General features: G+C 43.2%; 1 protein-coding gene across 9 annotated transcripts in view; it reads right to left on the bottom strand.

Moving 5' to 3' along the window:
* The window catches only part of CNOT6L (CCR4-NOT transcription complex subunit 6 like), a 90,929-nt gene extending 88,843 nt beyond the window's left edge, over nucleotides 1-2,086 (bottom strand). For 4 of the 9 annotated variants that reach the window (XM_036412873.2, XM_045571453.1, XM_045571459.1 and 1 more), the window contains exon 1: nucleotides 1,576-1,738. In XM_036412873.2, the coding sequence (XP_036268766.1) occupies nucleotides 1,576-1,580 (5 nt within the window). In that variant the 5' untranslated portion in view covers nucleotides 1,581-1,738. Of the gene's footprint in view, nucleotides 1-1,575; nucleotides 1,740-1,956 lie in introns of those variants that run through there. The other 5 variants (XM_036412862.2, XM_036412902.2, XM_036412884.2 and 2 more) reach the window with 4 other exon arrangements.
* Nucleotides 2,087-15,042: the final 12,956 nt, after the last annotated feature.

The following is a 15,042-nucleotide window of genomic DNA, read 5'->3' as shown; positions in this document are numbered from 1 at the left end:
CAGAAAACGGCTCTCCACCCCACTATATCATCCCCAACTACCATTCTTAACCCCCCCCCTTCCCAGTGAAGGGCAAGGAGCATTTCTTTGTGAGCCCAGGTCAGAAAGGACCAATCTCCGGCCATTATAGAGAGCAAGCCTGCAAGAGTCGAACCTATATCATGACTTTAAAAGATTTTAGCTAGGTGAGCTAACTAGACACAAATGGCAAGAAGGTGGAGTAAAGTAAATCAGCAAATAATTACCCAAACACCATCTAAACTTAATTCTGAAATGCATGTGTACATCTACTGGCAGATCTCTCTCTAGCGGTGCATTTTATTTAAGACTACTCTCAAAATAGCTTTTCAGGAGAACACTAGAGCAACAGAGGCTTCATCTAGGTTTTGGGAGACTGTGAGGGAAAGTGTGTTTATGCACAACTAACTTGACTGACAATGAGGACACCTCGAGGTAATAAAGCAAGTCTATCTCCTGAAAGGCGTTGGCATACTCCCAGTGTGCACAAACTGCTCGGCTAAACTGCCAGAACGCAAATTCCAATCAAAAAGCCAGAGCTAAAACAGCCCGAGGAGGCGAGGATGACAGCTCCAGCCAAGAACTTCCTCTTCCTCAAGCTCGGCGCGTACCCGCCTTTCCCCCTAGGAGGCAGGATAAAACAATTTCAAATGCACAACATCCAACCAATCTGACCAGACCACAGAAGCTTCCATTTCTTTCCCTCGCCCCTCCAACACCACCTTTATCTTATGCATCCATGGTTTCTCAACCGTAAAAGTGTTTGCAACGAAACATGAAAATAGGGACTACTTGGTCCCTCCCTCCAGCTTCAGGGACCTCGGCCCCGCGGATTCCCGAGACGATTGCTTTGATTCACTTTCCCCCCACCCAGGTCCCACCGCCGCGGGCCGGGGAGGGAGCCTGCACTTCCGAAGCCGGAATATGCCTTCCCCGCTCCCCCATCCATCAGTCCGTGCCGCCTCGGACCGTCACCTGCCCGGGCCCGAGACAGCGCCGCCGGCCCGCGGGGCCCCAGGTCCCGGGAGGCGGGAGGCGGGAGGCGGGCAGGCGGGAGGCGGGCGGGTGGGCGGCGAGGCGGTTAGGCCGCGCCGCAGGCCGGGACGCTTCCTGCCGCCGAGGCCGCGAGACCAGAGGCGCGGCCCCGACCCGCAGCCCTCCGCCCCGCACCGCCCGCCCGGGGGCCGCACACTCCCCGCCCGCCCGCCGGGGGCCCGGCTCCCGCGGAGCCGCTCTCACCTGCGAGGCCCCCCAAGCCTGGGCCACAAAGCGGGGAGGGCCACGCCACTCGAGGGTCCCGGACTCACGGGCTCCCCAGCCTCCCGGGCCCGGAGCGCCTCTCCCCCGCCCCCCGACACACACACACACACACACACACACACACACACACACACTCACACCCGGAACCTTTGACAGACCCGGGTCAGCCCGACACACACACACACACACACACACACACACACACACACACTCCGGCGGCGGCTCCTCGGGCCGCCCCCCGCCCGCCCAAGTCCCCGCTCGCATCCACAACGACACACACGGGAGCCTTCCTCCCACCTCATCTCCCCGGGGACGCGCGCCTCTTCCCGACACTCGGGATCCTACTCGGAGGCGCACACACACTCGACCAAGGCCTCCCCTGTTGCCTCGGGCCTCCCAGGAGGAGCCACAGCAGCCATTTGCCCGCGGGCGGCCGGGGAAACGCACACGCGCGCGCGCGCGCGCCCGGGGCCCCCACGGCACTTTCCCCCCGAGCCGGCCGCGGCCGCAGACGCAAACACCGACACCCGCGGGCGGGCCTCGCTCCCGCCCGCCCGCCCGCCCGCCCCGAAGGGAAGCTGCTGCGAGGCCGGCGGGGCCTGGGCCGAGCTCGCGGGGCGCGAGGCCTGGGGGCCCCCGGGGCGGGGGAAATGGGGGAGCCCTGAGCCCCCTCCTCACCTGCATTCAGCGCGCCGGGGTCCGGGCGGCGGCGACGGCGGCGGCGGCGGGGCGGCTGGTGCTGGTGCTGCGGCGGCGGGGGCGGCGGCGGCGGCGGTGGCGGCGGGGCTGAGGGCAGCAAAGACATGCAGGCAGCCCGCCGGGGGGGAAGAGGCACCGGCCGGAGGGGACGCGAGGCGGGCGGGCCGGGCCGGGCCTCCGGAGGAACGGCCGAGGCGGCGGCGGGGAGGAGGGCGGCTGGAAGGAAGCGAGGAGACGGACGGACGGACGGAGGTGGGGGGGGCGGGGAAGGAAGGGGAACGCGAGGGCCGCGCTGCTCCGGCTTCGGGGACGGTGACCCTGGCCCGCAGGAGAGAGAGGTCCCGCGGCCGCCGCCGCCGAGAAGGCCCCTCGCCGGAGGACGCTGCGCCCCCGCGGCCGCCGGAGCCGCGGCTCCGCTACTGCGAGCGCCGCGCGGAGCCTGGCCTTGGCCTTGGCCTCCCGGCGCCCGGGCTGCCGCCGCTGCGGAGGTGGCTGTCGCGCTCGCTGCTGCCGCCGCCGGGGCCGAGGCTGCGACTCAGAAACGCCAGCTTTTTCTTTCCGGTGCCTTCGCTCGCGCTCACACACACACACACACACACACACACACACGTTCACACCCCGGGGTCGGGGGAGAGGCGTCCGCGCGAGGTCGGTATTGAGATTAATAACAAGGTGCAGAGAGTGCGAGGAGAGGAAAGGTTGATTGACGTGGAGGGGCTGGCGGGAGTCCGTCACTCCCCGGAGCCCTGGGGTGGGGTGAGGGGAAGGGGCGGGGCTCCACGGCCTGGCCCCGCCTCCCGGGGCCGGCGCGCGTGCGCGCGCCGCGGCCAGGGATTGGGGGGGGGGGGTGTTTCTCGCCTGTTTTCTCCTTTACTCTTGCTGTTTTCCTTATTCTCTTTTCTTGGTTTGAGTGTCGAGCAGAGCTGGAAAGGCTGGCAGGGTATCAAAAGCCCACATCCATAATGCATGGAGGGGGGTGTGTGGAGAGAGACTGGCGAGCCGCCGAGCCCCGTGGTCATGCGTGGACTCGGCGGTGTTTACTGCTTGCTCGCTCGCCAAGAGGCTGACAGCAAAGCTGAGCGCTGGTCTGGGTGGCTGAGATGCCAGGTGAGGTGCAGGGACCGAAGATGTTTCCTGACATTTTTGTGGGTGTGGTTGTGGTTGTTTTCTTTTTTTCTTCTTTTTTTTTTTTTTTTTTTTTTTTTACGTGTAATATCTGTAGGCGGCACAGCGAAATGTAAATAAAAGAACCCGTGACTGCGATCATCACGTCCTATAATGTATCCTGATTTTCCCTTCTCGCGATAGGATCACGTTTCTTCGGCTGCAGAATGAAAACATCAAAATGCGAAATGGAAATATTAATGTTTACTTGATGGATATGACCTTGACATTTTAATGCCTCGGGTTTAATTTTGTTTTTGTGGGTCAGCTTCATTCAGCTGTTGCCACCAGCAGTCCAAAACCAAATCATACCAGCTCTGGAGGCAGAAAGAATACTGCTGTTGCAATTTTGCAATCTCTTTCTCAATGCATGCTCCAGGTCACGGGTATATTAGCAGTGTTCAGTGTTGTTTTTCCTACAGGGTTGTTGTTTAGCACACTGAGCACGTTGTATAGGGTTGCAATTAATCTTAGACCCTATTACTGGATGCAAAACGTTCTCATCTCCTGGGGAAAATGGTGCGTTAAAAATGCAAATCATCATTTAGACAGAACTGATCAGCTATTAAAAGAGCTCACCATTGCAGAAGAGCAATTGCACCACTTTCATCTTTGTTACCAGGAAGTGTGAGTGAATGAGTGAAGAAGCCCCTTCAGGGCATAGAAGACCTCAGGCTGTTTTGTTTTCCACCTGTGTTGTTTCCATTTCTCTCCCTAGCAACACCACCCCCATACTGTGTAATAGGCATCAAAATGGCTTTAATCCTGGAAGAAGTCCCCACTTGTTCCTTCCCAACAATTTTAAGTCTAGGCTGACATATTATGAATAATTATCTTTGGCTTTGTAAGCAACAAAGCCAAACAAGTCACTTCAGGAACCCAGAGTAGTAAACCCGTCTCAATGGCATCTTGCCACAGCATTTCTCCTTGGCACACAAACACGCTTTCCCAAGGAGAAACACTACCAGATGTTGAAGAAAAGAGGGAAATAAACCTGGAAAATATGAATCAGATGATGGGATATTCTCACAGATTTAAGCTTCTTCGAATACCTATAACTATATAGGTCCCTAGCTGTTCATTTATATACAATAAACAAACATCCAGACCTGCATTGTGTTGAGCATCAGAGATACAAATATAAGGATATGTAGTCCCTATTCTTAAGTAGCTCATAGTCATAGGGGAAGCAGACACATAAACAGGAAATTCTCACAGGACAAACCTGAGATGAAAGTAACACAAAATTAATAGTTACAACAATGCCGGGGAAGAGAAGAGTGATGGAACTGGCATTTTCACTTGAGCCATATGATACCTGCCACTTTGACAGCAGCGGTGACTGTGGTGGGGAAAGCGGGGAGAGCCTTTGTGGATGATAAGCACTAATAAATGGTGAGGCTTGCTGGTCCAGAAGCTTAGGTATATACAGGGGATGTTCATTGTTGATCTTTAAGTTTTAAATACTAAATGAGTCACAATCCATTGAATAATTGTACTTGTGACATTCAGAGTTAAGAACAGAAACTTTTATTATAAAAAGGTCAATTGAATGTAGATTAAATAATCTCTACTCGAAGATGTTCTCTATGCAATACATAGCAAATGAATTGACTCACTAAAAACAAGGAAAGCAATACTTTTACATATTATAAATATATCACATCTACAATGAGATTAAGGTTAGAGAAATAATAATTTTCAAATAGTTTTTGGCACTGTGCAAATGCTGAGAAATTAAATCTTCACTGATGTAAAAACAAAATCTCCTAGACTCAATTCAAAAGGCATTCCAATGAAAGAGTAACACTTAAATTATTTTTTATAAAAGCAGCTTTATAATAGAAGATCAACATTTGCTTTTCATATTTCATATGAATTTTTTATGTTTGTCAGATATTGCAATTTTTTAGTTTAAAAAAAATGTCTCTTTAAAGAAATTCTTTATCCAAGTGAAAATTTCTGGCTTAATAAGACCTTTTTGACCAAATTGGTTTAATAGCACTGCTGTGTAGGTACAATTTGTTCTGAAAGAACACTTATATTTGTTTGTATTATTACAGAACTGGTTGATTCCTTCTGAATTTTTAAAAAAAGTACTTCATGTTCTAGCAACCTGTGCATTTTCCAAATTAGCATTTAATATTTGATCTGATAAATCTGACCTCTATGTTTTTGTCTGTTGGTAGCACAGGTAGTTGGATTTATAAGTTTGCTTAAAATGATGTTCCTTTGTTTTCTGAAATTCCTTTGAAAAAACTTGCTCAAAAAGCAAAGATTTTTAAAAACTTTTAAGAACATTATTACTATTTGATAATCAAATTTGATTTTATTGCTTTCAATATACACTCATATTAATAACTACATAGCTTTACAATAAAAGAATCACATTTAAATTATTCAGTAAGGTATAATTAGTAAAATAATTAAATGTGTAATTTACATGATAGTCAGTAGTACAATTTTACATAAGTATTAATCAAAATGATCTTGAATTTTTATATCCCAGATTTCCTGACAAGGCTTCCAAACTATATTCTACCTTTTACTGAACTAAACTCCTCTCTAACTTCTCATCTTTTACTCATATTATTCCTCTTCCTCTCTCTCCCTATATCCCCATTACTTTACCTCTAATTTTTTGAGGTACCATTTTCCATAGGTATATTTATCCAAGAAAGGTGGCTTTACTCATCTCCTCTGTTCCTTTGCAGGTCCATAAACTCTCTTTCCATAAACTTCCCCGTTGTTCCTTTCCCTAGAATGACTGAGAGTGACATCAATGACCATCTCACTATCATAGCCAAATATGAACATTTTCCCAACAATATTAATAGTGTGCCATATGATATATTAGTCCTAGATAAAAATGGCTAAGTAGGCCAAGTTCATCTTGGTGCCCTCCTGCCTGCTCTTTCTGTGCTCTCTGTTTCAAGTCTCTTGATCCCTGAATATTCAGAATCTCCACCCCAACTCCATCACCATCAGTACCATTCTTTCTAGTACTTCCCTTATTCCAGAATGTTTCTTCTAAGTTAACCCACCACCACTATAAATAAATATCTAGGGCTTCAATTTGTCAAGGGCTTGCAGGCATCTGGCATACTATCCATTCAATAAAATCAATTATTTTAATGCTATAACCCAAGGGTCCTCATAGTGACTTCAAAAGGTCTTGTTCAGAAGCCATCTAGTTTACACAGAGGGGACCAGATAGGTGGGAAAGTCTCTGCTTTATGTTTCACATATTGACCATCTTTGTCTGCCTGGTAATTTTCATTTTTCTTTAAACAGTGCTCCTTTTCTTTGGGGAAACTATTTCTGCCTAACTATAAACATGTGAATCTAAGGCCCACGACAGCTCAAGAGAGTCTCCCAACTTCTTGGCTGCAGCATTGGCAATATGACTCAAGCCACTGCAAGAAGAGTTCTTCTCCAGAGTGTTTTCAGGGAAGAAAGAGAAAAGGGGCTATTTCATTATAGAGGTCGCCTGAGACAAGGAGGAAGGAAAAAGGAAGTGTTGAGAGTGGTCAGTGGCCACATACTGCCTTGTATGTATAGAATGAAGCCATCACACACAAGTGAGATGTGTAGAGAGCAAGTCCTGGCAATGCATCAGTCTCATGTTCCAGTCATTATGGGATCTAGCTGCACCTTTTCACATAGCATAAATCAACTAGTAAATTCTCTTCAACAGCTAATCAGACTTGAGTTAGACCCCTGCAACCAAAACAGCCTGATACGTTGTGTTTCTGCATGGAAGTTCTTTCAAAGAAGGCTAACTGCTGCTAAGTACATTTAAAAATCACTGAACTAAACTCCAATAGGGCATAAGATTGCAGTCTACCAAATATTGAAGGTCACCTGGCCTTCCTTATTTTCCACACAAGGAACCCAAGACAGAGTGACTTGCTGTACATTATCCAGGCAGTCGATGGCTAAGTCAGTGTTAGAAATTGATCTCTGGATACCTAGCTCAGTTATTCTCTTCATTAAACTACCCTGTTGTCTATTTAATTTCTCCCCAAGGTATTTTTAAGAGGCAATTACTTAGAGATACAGCCTTAACCTAAAGGAATAAATCACAACAATGGCAATTTCAGACACTGACTGCTTAGTGGGAAGATATTTGGTGGCATGGAGGCCGTAATAGACCCCTTTGCCTTTTTGAGCCTCTTGTGTGTTTTTCATATTGGTCCCAAACACAATCTTTGAGTCTTAGATGGTCAGATAGACAAATTTTAACTGTAGACATATCTCATTTGATTGTGCTCTGCTCTTTTGCATTTCACAGATTTTGTATTTTTTACCAATTGAAGGAAAGATCTTCCACCAGCAAAATATTACAATTTGCTATATTGCGATTCTTTATTGAAGTGGTCTGGAACTGAATTCACTGTATCTCCAAGGTATGTTTGCTTATATCTCCCAAATCTACACCTCCAGTTCAGAGTTCTTGCCACACATTCAGGTCTACTAGTATATTGTCAATTTCCTCCTGGGTATCTCCACCTACACAGTCTGCACCTATTCCAAAGAAATTGAGCTGTTTGTCTATCCTCCCCAATCTATTCCTGACCTTGTGTGACCCTCTCTCATTAAAAATTGTACCTCCTTGATAATGGTCATGCAATCATATAAATGATCACCCAATGCAGAATCCTAGGAATCATCCTTAACTTTTCTGTATCATCCCCACCATAATCTATTTATTTGACCTACTAAATATTTTCATCAATTGATTCTCTCCATTTCAATGTACTGCTGTCTTAAGTCAGCCTGACACCTCTTGCCTGAGCTCTTGCATTTTTTAATTAATGTTTCCCTACAAAGTATAATTCTAACATCTTCCTGAGACATATTCTATCCATATTATCCTGCTCTTTAAAATCTTTCAATGACTTCCAATAATTTAAAAACTAAATCCTAATAAGCATGAATGTCCCTTAATAATTTGCCTTTCTTACCACCACCACTTGCAGCCAGTTAGCCATCAGCCTTTCTCTCTACTTCCCATTTCTGAAACAGAACATGCTCTCTTAGATAGCTTTGCACATGCTCTTTCCTAGCATGGTATGCTGTTTCCCATTCTGTCCTCTTGAAATCATTCTTCAAGATTTAGCTACAACATCACTTCCTTTTTTAAACCTTCCCCAAAAGCCCTACTTTGTATTCCCTTAGCATACTGTGCCCACCTCTTTTACAATAAGTATAAGTAAATTAACTAATAAATTCTCTTCTACATCTAAATTAATTTTAGATTACTAAAACCAAAACATCCAGACTAATACATTGTGTTTCCAGATGAGAGTTCTTTCTTTTCTTTTCTTTTCTTTTCTTTTCTTTTCTTTTCTTTTCTTTTCTTTTAAATATTTTTTATTGATTTCAGAGAGGAAGGGAGAGGAGAGAGAGAAACCTAAATGATGAAACAGTATCATTGATTGGCTGCACACACCCGACTAGGGATGGGGCCCACAATCCAAGCATGTGCCTGTAACTGGAATCAAACAGTCTGCAGGCTGGCACTCTATCCACTGAGCCAAACCAGCTAGGGCAGATGAGAGTTCTTTCAAAGAAAGCTAACTGCTGCTAAAATAAGTTTGGAAATGACTAAACAAAACTAAGGTGTTATTATTGGTTGAATCTTACTCTTTAAAATGGGGCATCCCCTTTATGGAGATGCACTAGAGAAGTTTCCCCCTGTAGGTGACTGCCTTCTGTCAAAGCACAGCCCCCACTCAGCTGTTGGCCACAGGTCTTTGTACAATATGCAAACTGAGCCACCATATCACTGTATACTGTAATTATCTATGTAAGTACCCATCTATCTTTCACACCCTAGACCACATGTGTCAAACACAAGGCCCGCGGGCCAAATCCGTCCCGCCAGGCCTTGCAATGTGGCCCGCACCGCGCTGTCATCACTGCACTCCGCTGCGTTTCCATCACAATGACAGTTTATGACTGTTCAGTAAACCATTCGGCCCGCGATTTAGGCTGGATTTTAGATTTTGGCCCCTTCTCTGATTGAGTTCGACACCCCTACCCTAGACTGTAAGCTCTGTCTTTATCCATGGCATATACAGAGTATCTGATACATAATGCTCAAGGAATATTTGTTTAATAAGTAATTAAAAATAGCATGCCTCAAAACATGCCATGTGTTCTTAATAGTTGATAGTAAAAGACATCAGAAGTAACCATAACAAACAATATTTTTCTCTCACACAAAAGAAGTCTGGAAGTTGTCCATCTACGGCCGATATGGCACATACATGGTCAGCGGGGAACTATCTCCTTTTCCCTTTAGTTTTGCTGTCTTTAGAACATGGCTTCCTTTCCTGCCTCACAGTCCAATGTGGCTGTCAGGGCCACCTCATAGAGTTTTGCAATTTCTTTACTGCAAAGGCGCCAGATCAAGGAGTGAGAGGGTTTTGTATAGTTTGATGTATTGCATCTACCAAGGGGAGGAACTTTTTCTAATCTATCTGCAAGGATGAGTTTGCTTTCTATTCTGTTCAAATGCACCAAAGAGGTTAACAGAGATATTTTGGCCATTGGATTCCAGCTATCACATCCATTTTCCTGGCAGGAGAAAAATTACTACTACCACTAAGCACTTTCCTGGAAGGCCCACATAAAAAAAACAAAAACATTTGCTTAGATTTCATTGGCCAGTACTTGATGACAGGACACAAACAATTGAAAGGGAGACTGAAAATAGAGTTTTAGTTACACATGCTGCCACCATGAACTAGTGGGCAGACTCCATGTAGGTGCAGCCTGAATGCAATCCAGTACTTCATCAGATGGCTGATGAGTCTAAAGAAATAAGTTAAGCCATTGGGTTGAGTTTCATAACTAAAAGTTTAACCCTAGCAAAGCAAACATATAATTATGTTTATCTACATTAAAGCAAGACACTTTCAGTACAACCTTCATGGTGTCTGTCTGTCTGTCTGTCTGTCTATCTTAATGAAAGGTCAGTAGAGTTTGTTTTTGATATCCCAAATACCATCTACACCTAAATTCTGAGTTGTTGAGTAGGAGGGTTCCCTTACTTTTTATAAATTGAAGGGGGGTTTTTAAGATGAGAGTTATCCTCCTAACCCAGATACCATTGAAATTGTAGGAGTATGTCTGTTGTATTCATACCTCTTCTAGGCCAATGGTAGTTAGTAAAGGCTCTCATTGCCTTTTGTTCGAGGATCTTTATGACCTCAAGCACCTTACTAAACTTTCCACATTTCTTTTTCATTCATCCCAGGTTCCATCCAAGCTTGTTCCCTCCATGCACTGACTATCCCTCTCTGTACCTTTGTGCACATTGGTTTTGGTTTCTACTTCTCAACCCGCCATTCCCCCATGATCAAAACAAGCACATTCAAGCCCTAGCTCCAATGCTCCTTTCATGAACCCTTACATCATCCCCTCCCCATCAGATATATCTCCCTCCCCATCTGCATACCCACAGCACTTAGAGAGAAGGGACTCTGGTGTAGTAGAAATCCTATGCTTTGGGAGAAAGATAGATCTCGATACAAATTCTGGTTACTATCCACTTACTATGTGACCCCAGGCAAATTGTTTCACTTTGTCTGAAACATAAGTATAGTGCATACTTGAAGAGTTGTCATGAAAACAAATTAAATACTAAATGTTAAGTCTGACAGTAGTAAACAATGTTTCTTGTCTAAATTAACAAATATAGTATATAGGTTTGTGCTAATTTATATTAATATTATAAATATTTCAAAGCTACCTTAAAAGAGAAGCTGTAGTGATTTCTTCTGTAAGATTTTTATCAGAAGTAAAAATCATAAAAACAAAATACAGTGACATGAGAAAATGACATATCCACAAGTAGAAAATACTCAAAGCATGTATTTAATTCAAGTAATCTCATTACAAAAATTTCCAGGTAACCATAGCCTAAAAAATTGTATAAATACACAGATGTGTTCATACTAGATGGGGAGGCAGAAATGATGTTTTCAACAACCAATTATATCATTAAATAGTTTTGCTACCATTGGCAATTTGCCAGGATTTTCTTTTCTCAGCTTCCTGATCTATTAAACATAGAGGGGGGGAAAACAGGATATTACATACCCTAAACAACTTGAAGATGAACATAATCAAGTCTAAACATTCTGAGGAATAATAAATAACAAAAAAATGTTATATATTACTCTAGGTTTTATAATTATGTTACAGTATTACAATAAGAGACAAATAAATGGTCAAAAAAAGTGTATCTCCTTTGGCTCTCTTCCTCTGATGAATTTCTTCTTTGTTTTCTGATGGCACAACCTAATCAGGCCCCCAGGACTAACCTATCCACCTAACTTACTTTATAAAAAATATATATTTTATTGATTTTTTACAGAGAGGAAGGGAGAGGGATAGAGAACCAGAGACATCAATGAGAGAGAAACATTGATCAGCTGCCTCCTGCACACCCCCTACTGGGGATGTGCCTGCAACCAAGGTACATGCCCTTGACTAGAATGGAACCTGGGACCCTTGAGTCTGCAGGCTGATGCTCTAACCTAGGGGTGTCGAACTCAATCAGAGAAGGGGCCAAAATCTAAAATCCAGCCTAAATCTCGGGCCAAATGGTTTACTGAACAGTCATAAACTGTCATTGTGATGGAAACGCAGCGGAGTGCAGTGATGACAGCGCAGTGCGGGCCACATTGCAAGGCCTGGCGGGACGGATTTGGCCCGCGGGCCTTGGGTTTGACACGTGCTCTAACCACTGAGCAAAACCGGTTTTGGCCCTACCTTACTTTTTTTCTTCCTTCCTTTATAGTGCAGGATTTATGATTGTCTGAATAAAGCACTTTTGATGTTTCTCTTGAAATCAACATGTTTTCTTTGGATTACAAAATCTGCATTATTAACCGGTTAATAGTTAATCTACACTATTAACCGGTTAAAAATTAATTTGCATTTTAACGAGCTAATAGTTAATCCATATTATTAGCTGGCTAGTAGTTAATCCACACTATTAATCAGTTAATAATTAATCCAAATAATTAACCGTAATAATGCAGATTTTGTAATCAAAGACAACATGATGATTTCAAGAGAAACATCAAAAGTGCTTTATTCAAAGTAATGTCCATCGCTAGCTACCCATTTCCCCCATCTTTAAGATAATTTGTAGATACCATCCCAATAGAATTTTTCTTGTTTTGAGGCAGACCATTCAGAGACCCAATTTTCCACTTCTTCATACATTTTGAAGTGCTGCTCAGAAAGTGCGTGTGCCATTGATAGGAACAAGTGGTAATCTGAAGGAGCAATACAACAAAATAGCATACATGTCAAATCGCATATATATATCAACATATGTGTAACTCCATATATTGAAAAAAATCTGCATTATTAACTGGTACACCCAGTATTGGGCTGAGGCCAAAGTGAGGGATTTTTTCCCCACAGAAATGAAGATGGCTGTTGGCTGACTTATCCTGACACATGTGAGGAGTCTGAGAGCAGGAGAGAGAATGGTGGACAGGCAGCTACAAGTGAAACAGGAGAGGATGGTAGGCCATGTCCTCATGGTGGGAAGCACTAAGGAGGTTCTGCTAACATATTGGCTATCCAGCTAAAACAGTGGAGCTAGACACACAATCTACTCCATCTGGTGTGGGGGGAAATGTGCATGCAGAATTGCACTTGAGACCCAGCAACCTGCCCACCGGTAAATTGTGCTCTAGTAAATGTCAAGCTCTAGCTAGCCCATCTGGTCGGCCACTCCTCCTTCCTGAGGCCCAAGAGAGAAAGAGTTCCGATAAAGAGAAGCTGAAGTCTTTTTCTTTATCTTTAGGAGACAAAGAGAAGAGTCTTCTCTTAACTTGTGTAAGATCCCAGAAGATGTAACTGATGGAGGAATAGGGGGATAGGAATGGCATTGGGAGGAAGCATTTCGTAGGAGACTGGAAGTTCAGCATTTACTCTTAGAATCAAGACCTTGCAAAATTTGAGTTTTGTCATATACCTTATACAGCCTGGTAAGTCACAAGGAAAACTGTCATTGCCTTGAAGGCCATATGCTTTGTTCTTAATAGCCCTTTATTTATGAATTTACATTGTAAAAACTACAGGCAAGCAAAAATAAAAACATTATGTATCCACTATATTTAGTGCAAGTTGTGTAATTTTTCCTGTTCTCTCTATTTTTTTTTTTTTTTTAAGAAAATGAACTCATACCATGATGAGGCCCACCTATCTATTTTAGGAAATGTTTGTTTTACCTAATGCAGAATATAGTTTTAAAAATTCCTTAATGTGCTTCAAAACTGGTTTGTCTGGGCCAGCCTCTATCCAGGACTACACATTGCATCTCTCTTCATCTAGCACTATACTTTTTAAAAATGTATTTTTTATCAATTTTAGAGAGAGGAAGAGAGAAGAATAGAAAGACAGAATCATAGGTGAGAAAGAAACATCATCCATTGGCTGTCTCCTGCTTACTCCCTACTGGGGGTTGAGCCTACAACCCAGGAATGTGCCCTGACCAGGAATCAAACCAGCGACGTTTTAGTTCATAGGTCGATGCTCAACCTCGGAGCCACATCAGCCAGGCTAGTACTGTATTTTTTAATGACCCGACTTGCTGAAGAAAACAGAACTGTACTAGAGATTGTAACACTTTCTGGTTTATTTAATTGTTTCCTTGTGTTATCATTTGGTTTGTTCCATGATTCCTGGATGTTATATCCAAAGATTTGTTGGATTCAAATTAAGCATTTTTGGCTAGAAAACATCATAGGTACATTCTACATGAAATGTTACCTACCATCAGAAGGCACATAATATTACGTTGACTCACAATAAATGATACTGAATTTGGACCCTGGATTAGAGTGATAACAGTTTTTTTTTTCTCCAGAAATCTAGCTCAATAAATTGTGCATGTAAAAACTTAATAACTGTTCAGTAAAATATAGACTTCAGTATTGCTTATGCCTTTAAGAGCTTTATGTGTTTGTTAAGCCTTAACTTTGTTTTAGAACCCATTATTTGACAGTTGGGTTTAGTTTTTATTTTGATGGTAGATTAAGTTTTACCTGTTACGTTATTAAAATTAGTTTTCATAAACCATCTTGAGTAGGAAACTAGCCCAGAAATACACTGTATGGCAGGGCAAATAAATTAGATGTTAAAAATTTTCAACAGATAACTCCACTCATTAAATAATTTATGTTTTGAAATGTGAGACTTATATGGTCTAAAATAACTCTTTAAATGTCAGGCATTCCATTTTTTTTTTAACTAATACCATCTGCTGATACACCCACACAACAAATTTGTTGAACTTCTACCAGCTGACCTTTAAAGTAATCATTAGTTAAAGATAGTAGGCTCTTTTCTACAACAGCAATAATGTTATTTGTGTTCTTTTTATAATTATACTCCACTTTTTAAGAATTTAGCACTTCTATACTGGTGATGAAATACCCAAAATAATCAAGAAAACACAATGTGTCTAATATTTTAAATCATCTATTTTCCTAATTATTTTCTATATGTAATATAACGCTCCTTCTGTATCTATACTGCTGTTTTTTCTAGGGAAATAGGAGTGGTTGTGGTGGAAGAATTTTGCAGGAGAACACTGGAGGTTCAGAATTCACTCATAGAATTCAGACCTGGCAAAACTTGGCTTTTGTCATATTCTCTGTAAATCACAGGGTCACTTGAAGGTGATATGTTTTGTTGTTGTTGTCCTGAACAACACTTTATGGATGAATTTGCATTGTAAAAAATACAAGCAAGCAAAAATACCTTTCAGATTTAACTATTTTAATTGACGCCTAGACCAACCACATTTAGTCTTTCTGGACAGAATTTTTAAAACAGAGCAATCTTTTGATGTGAAGAGAATCT

The sequence above is a fragment of the Pipistrellus kuhlii genome, unplaced genomic scaffold (genome assembly GCF_014108245.1).
Source record: "Pipistrellus kuhlii isolate mPipKuh1 unplaced genomic scaffold, mPipKuh1.p scaffold_m20_p_1, whole genome shotgun sequence".
Lineage (NCBI taxonomy): Eukaryota > Metazoa > Chordata > Mammalia > Chiroptera > Vespertilionidae > Pipistrellus > Pipistrellus kuhlii.
This window is presented reverse-complemented; position numbering and strand designations above follow the sequence as displayed.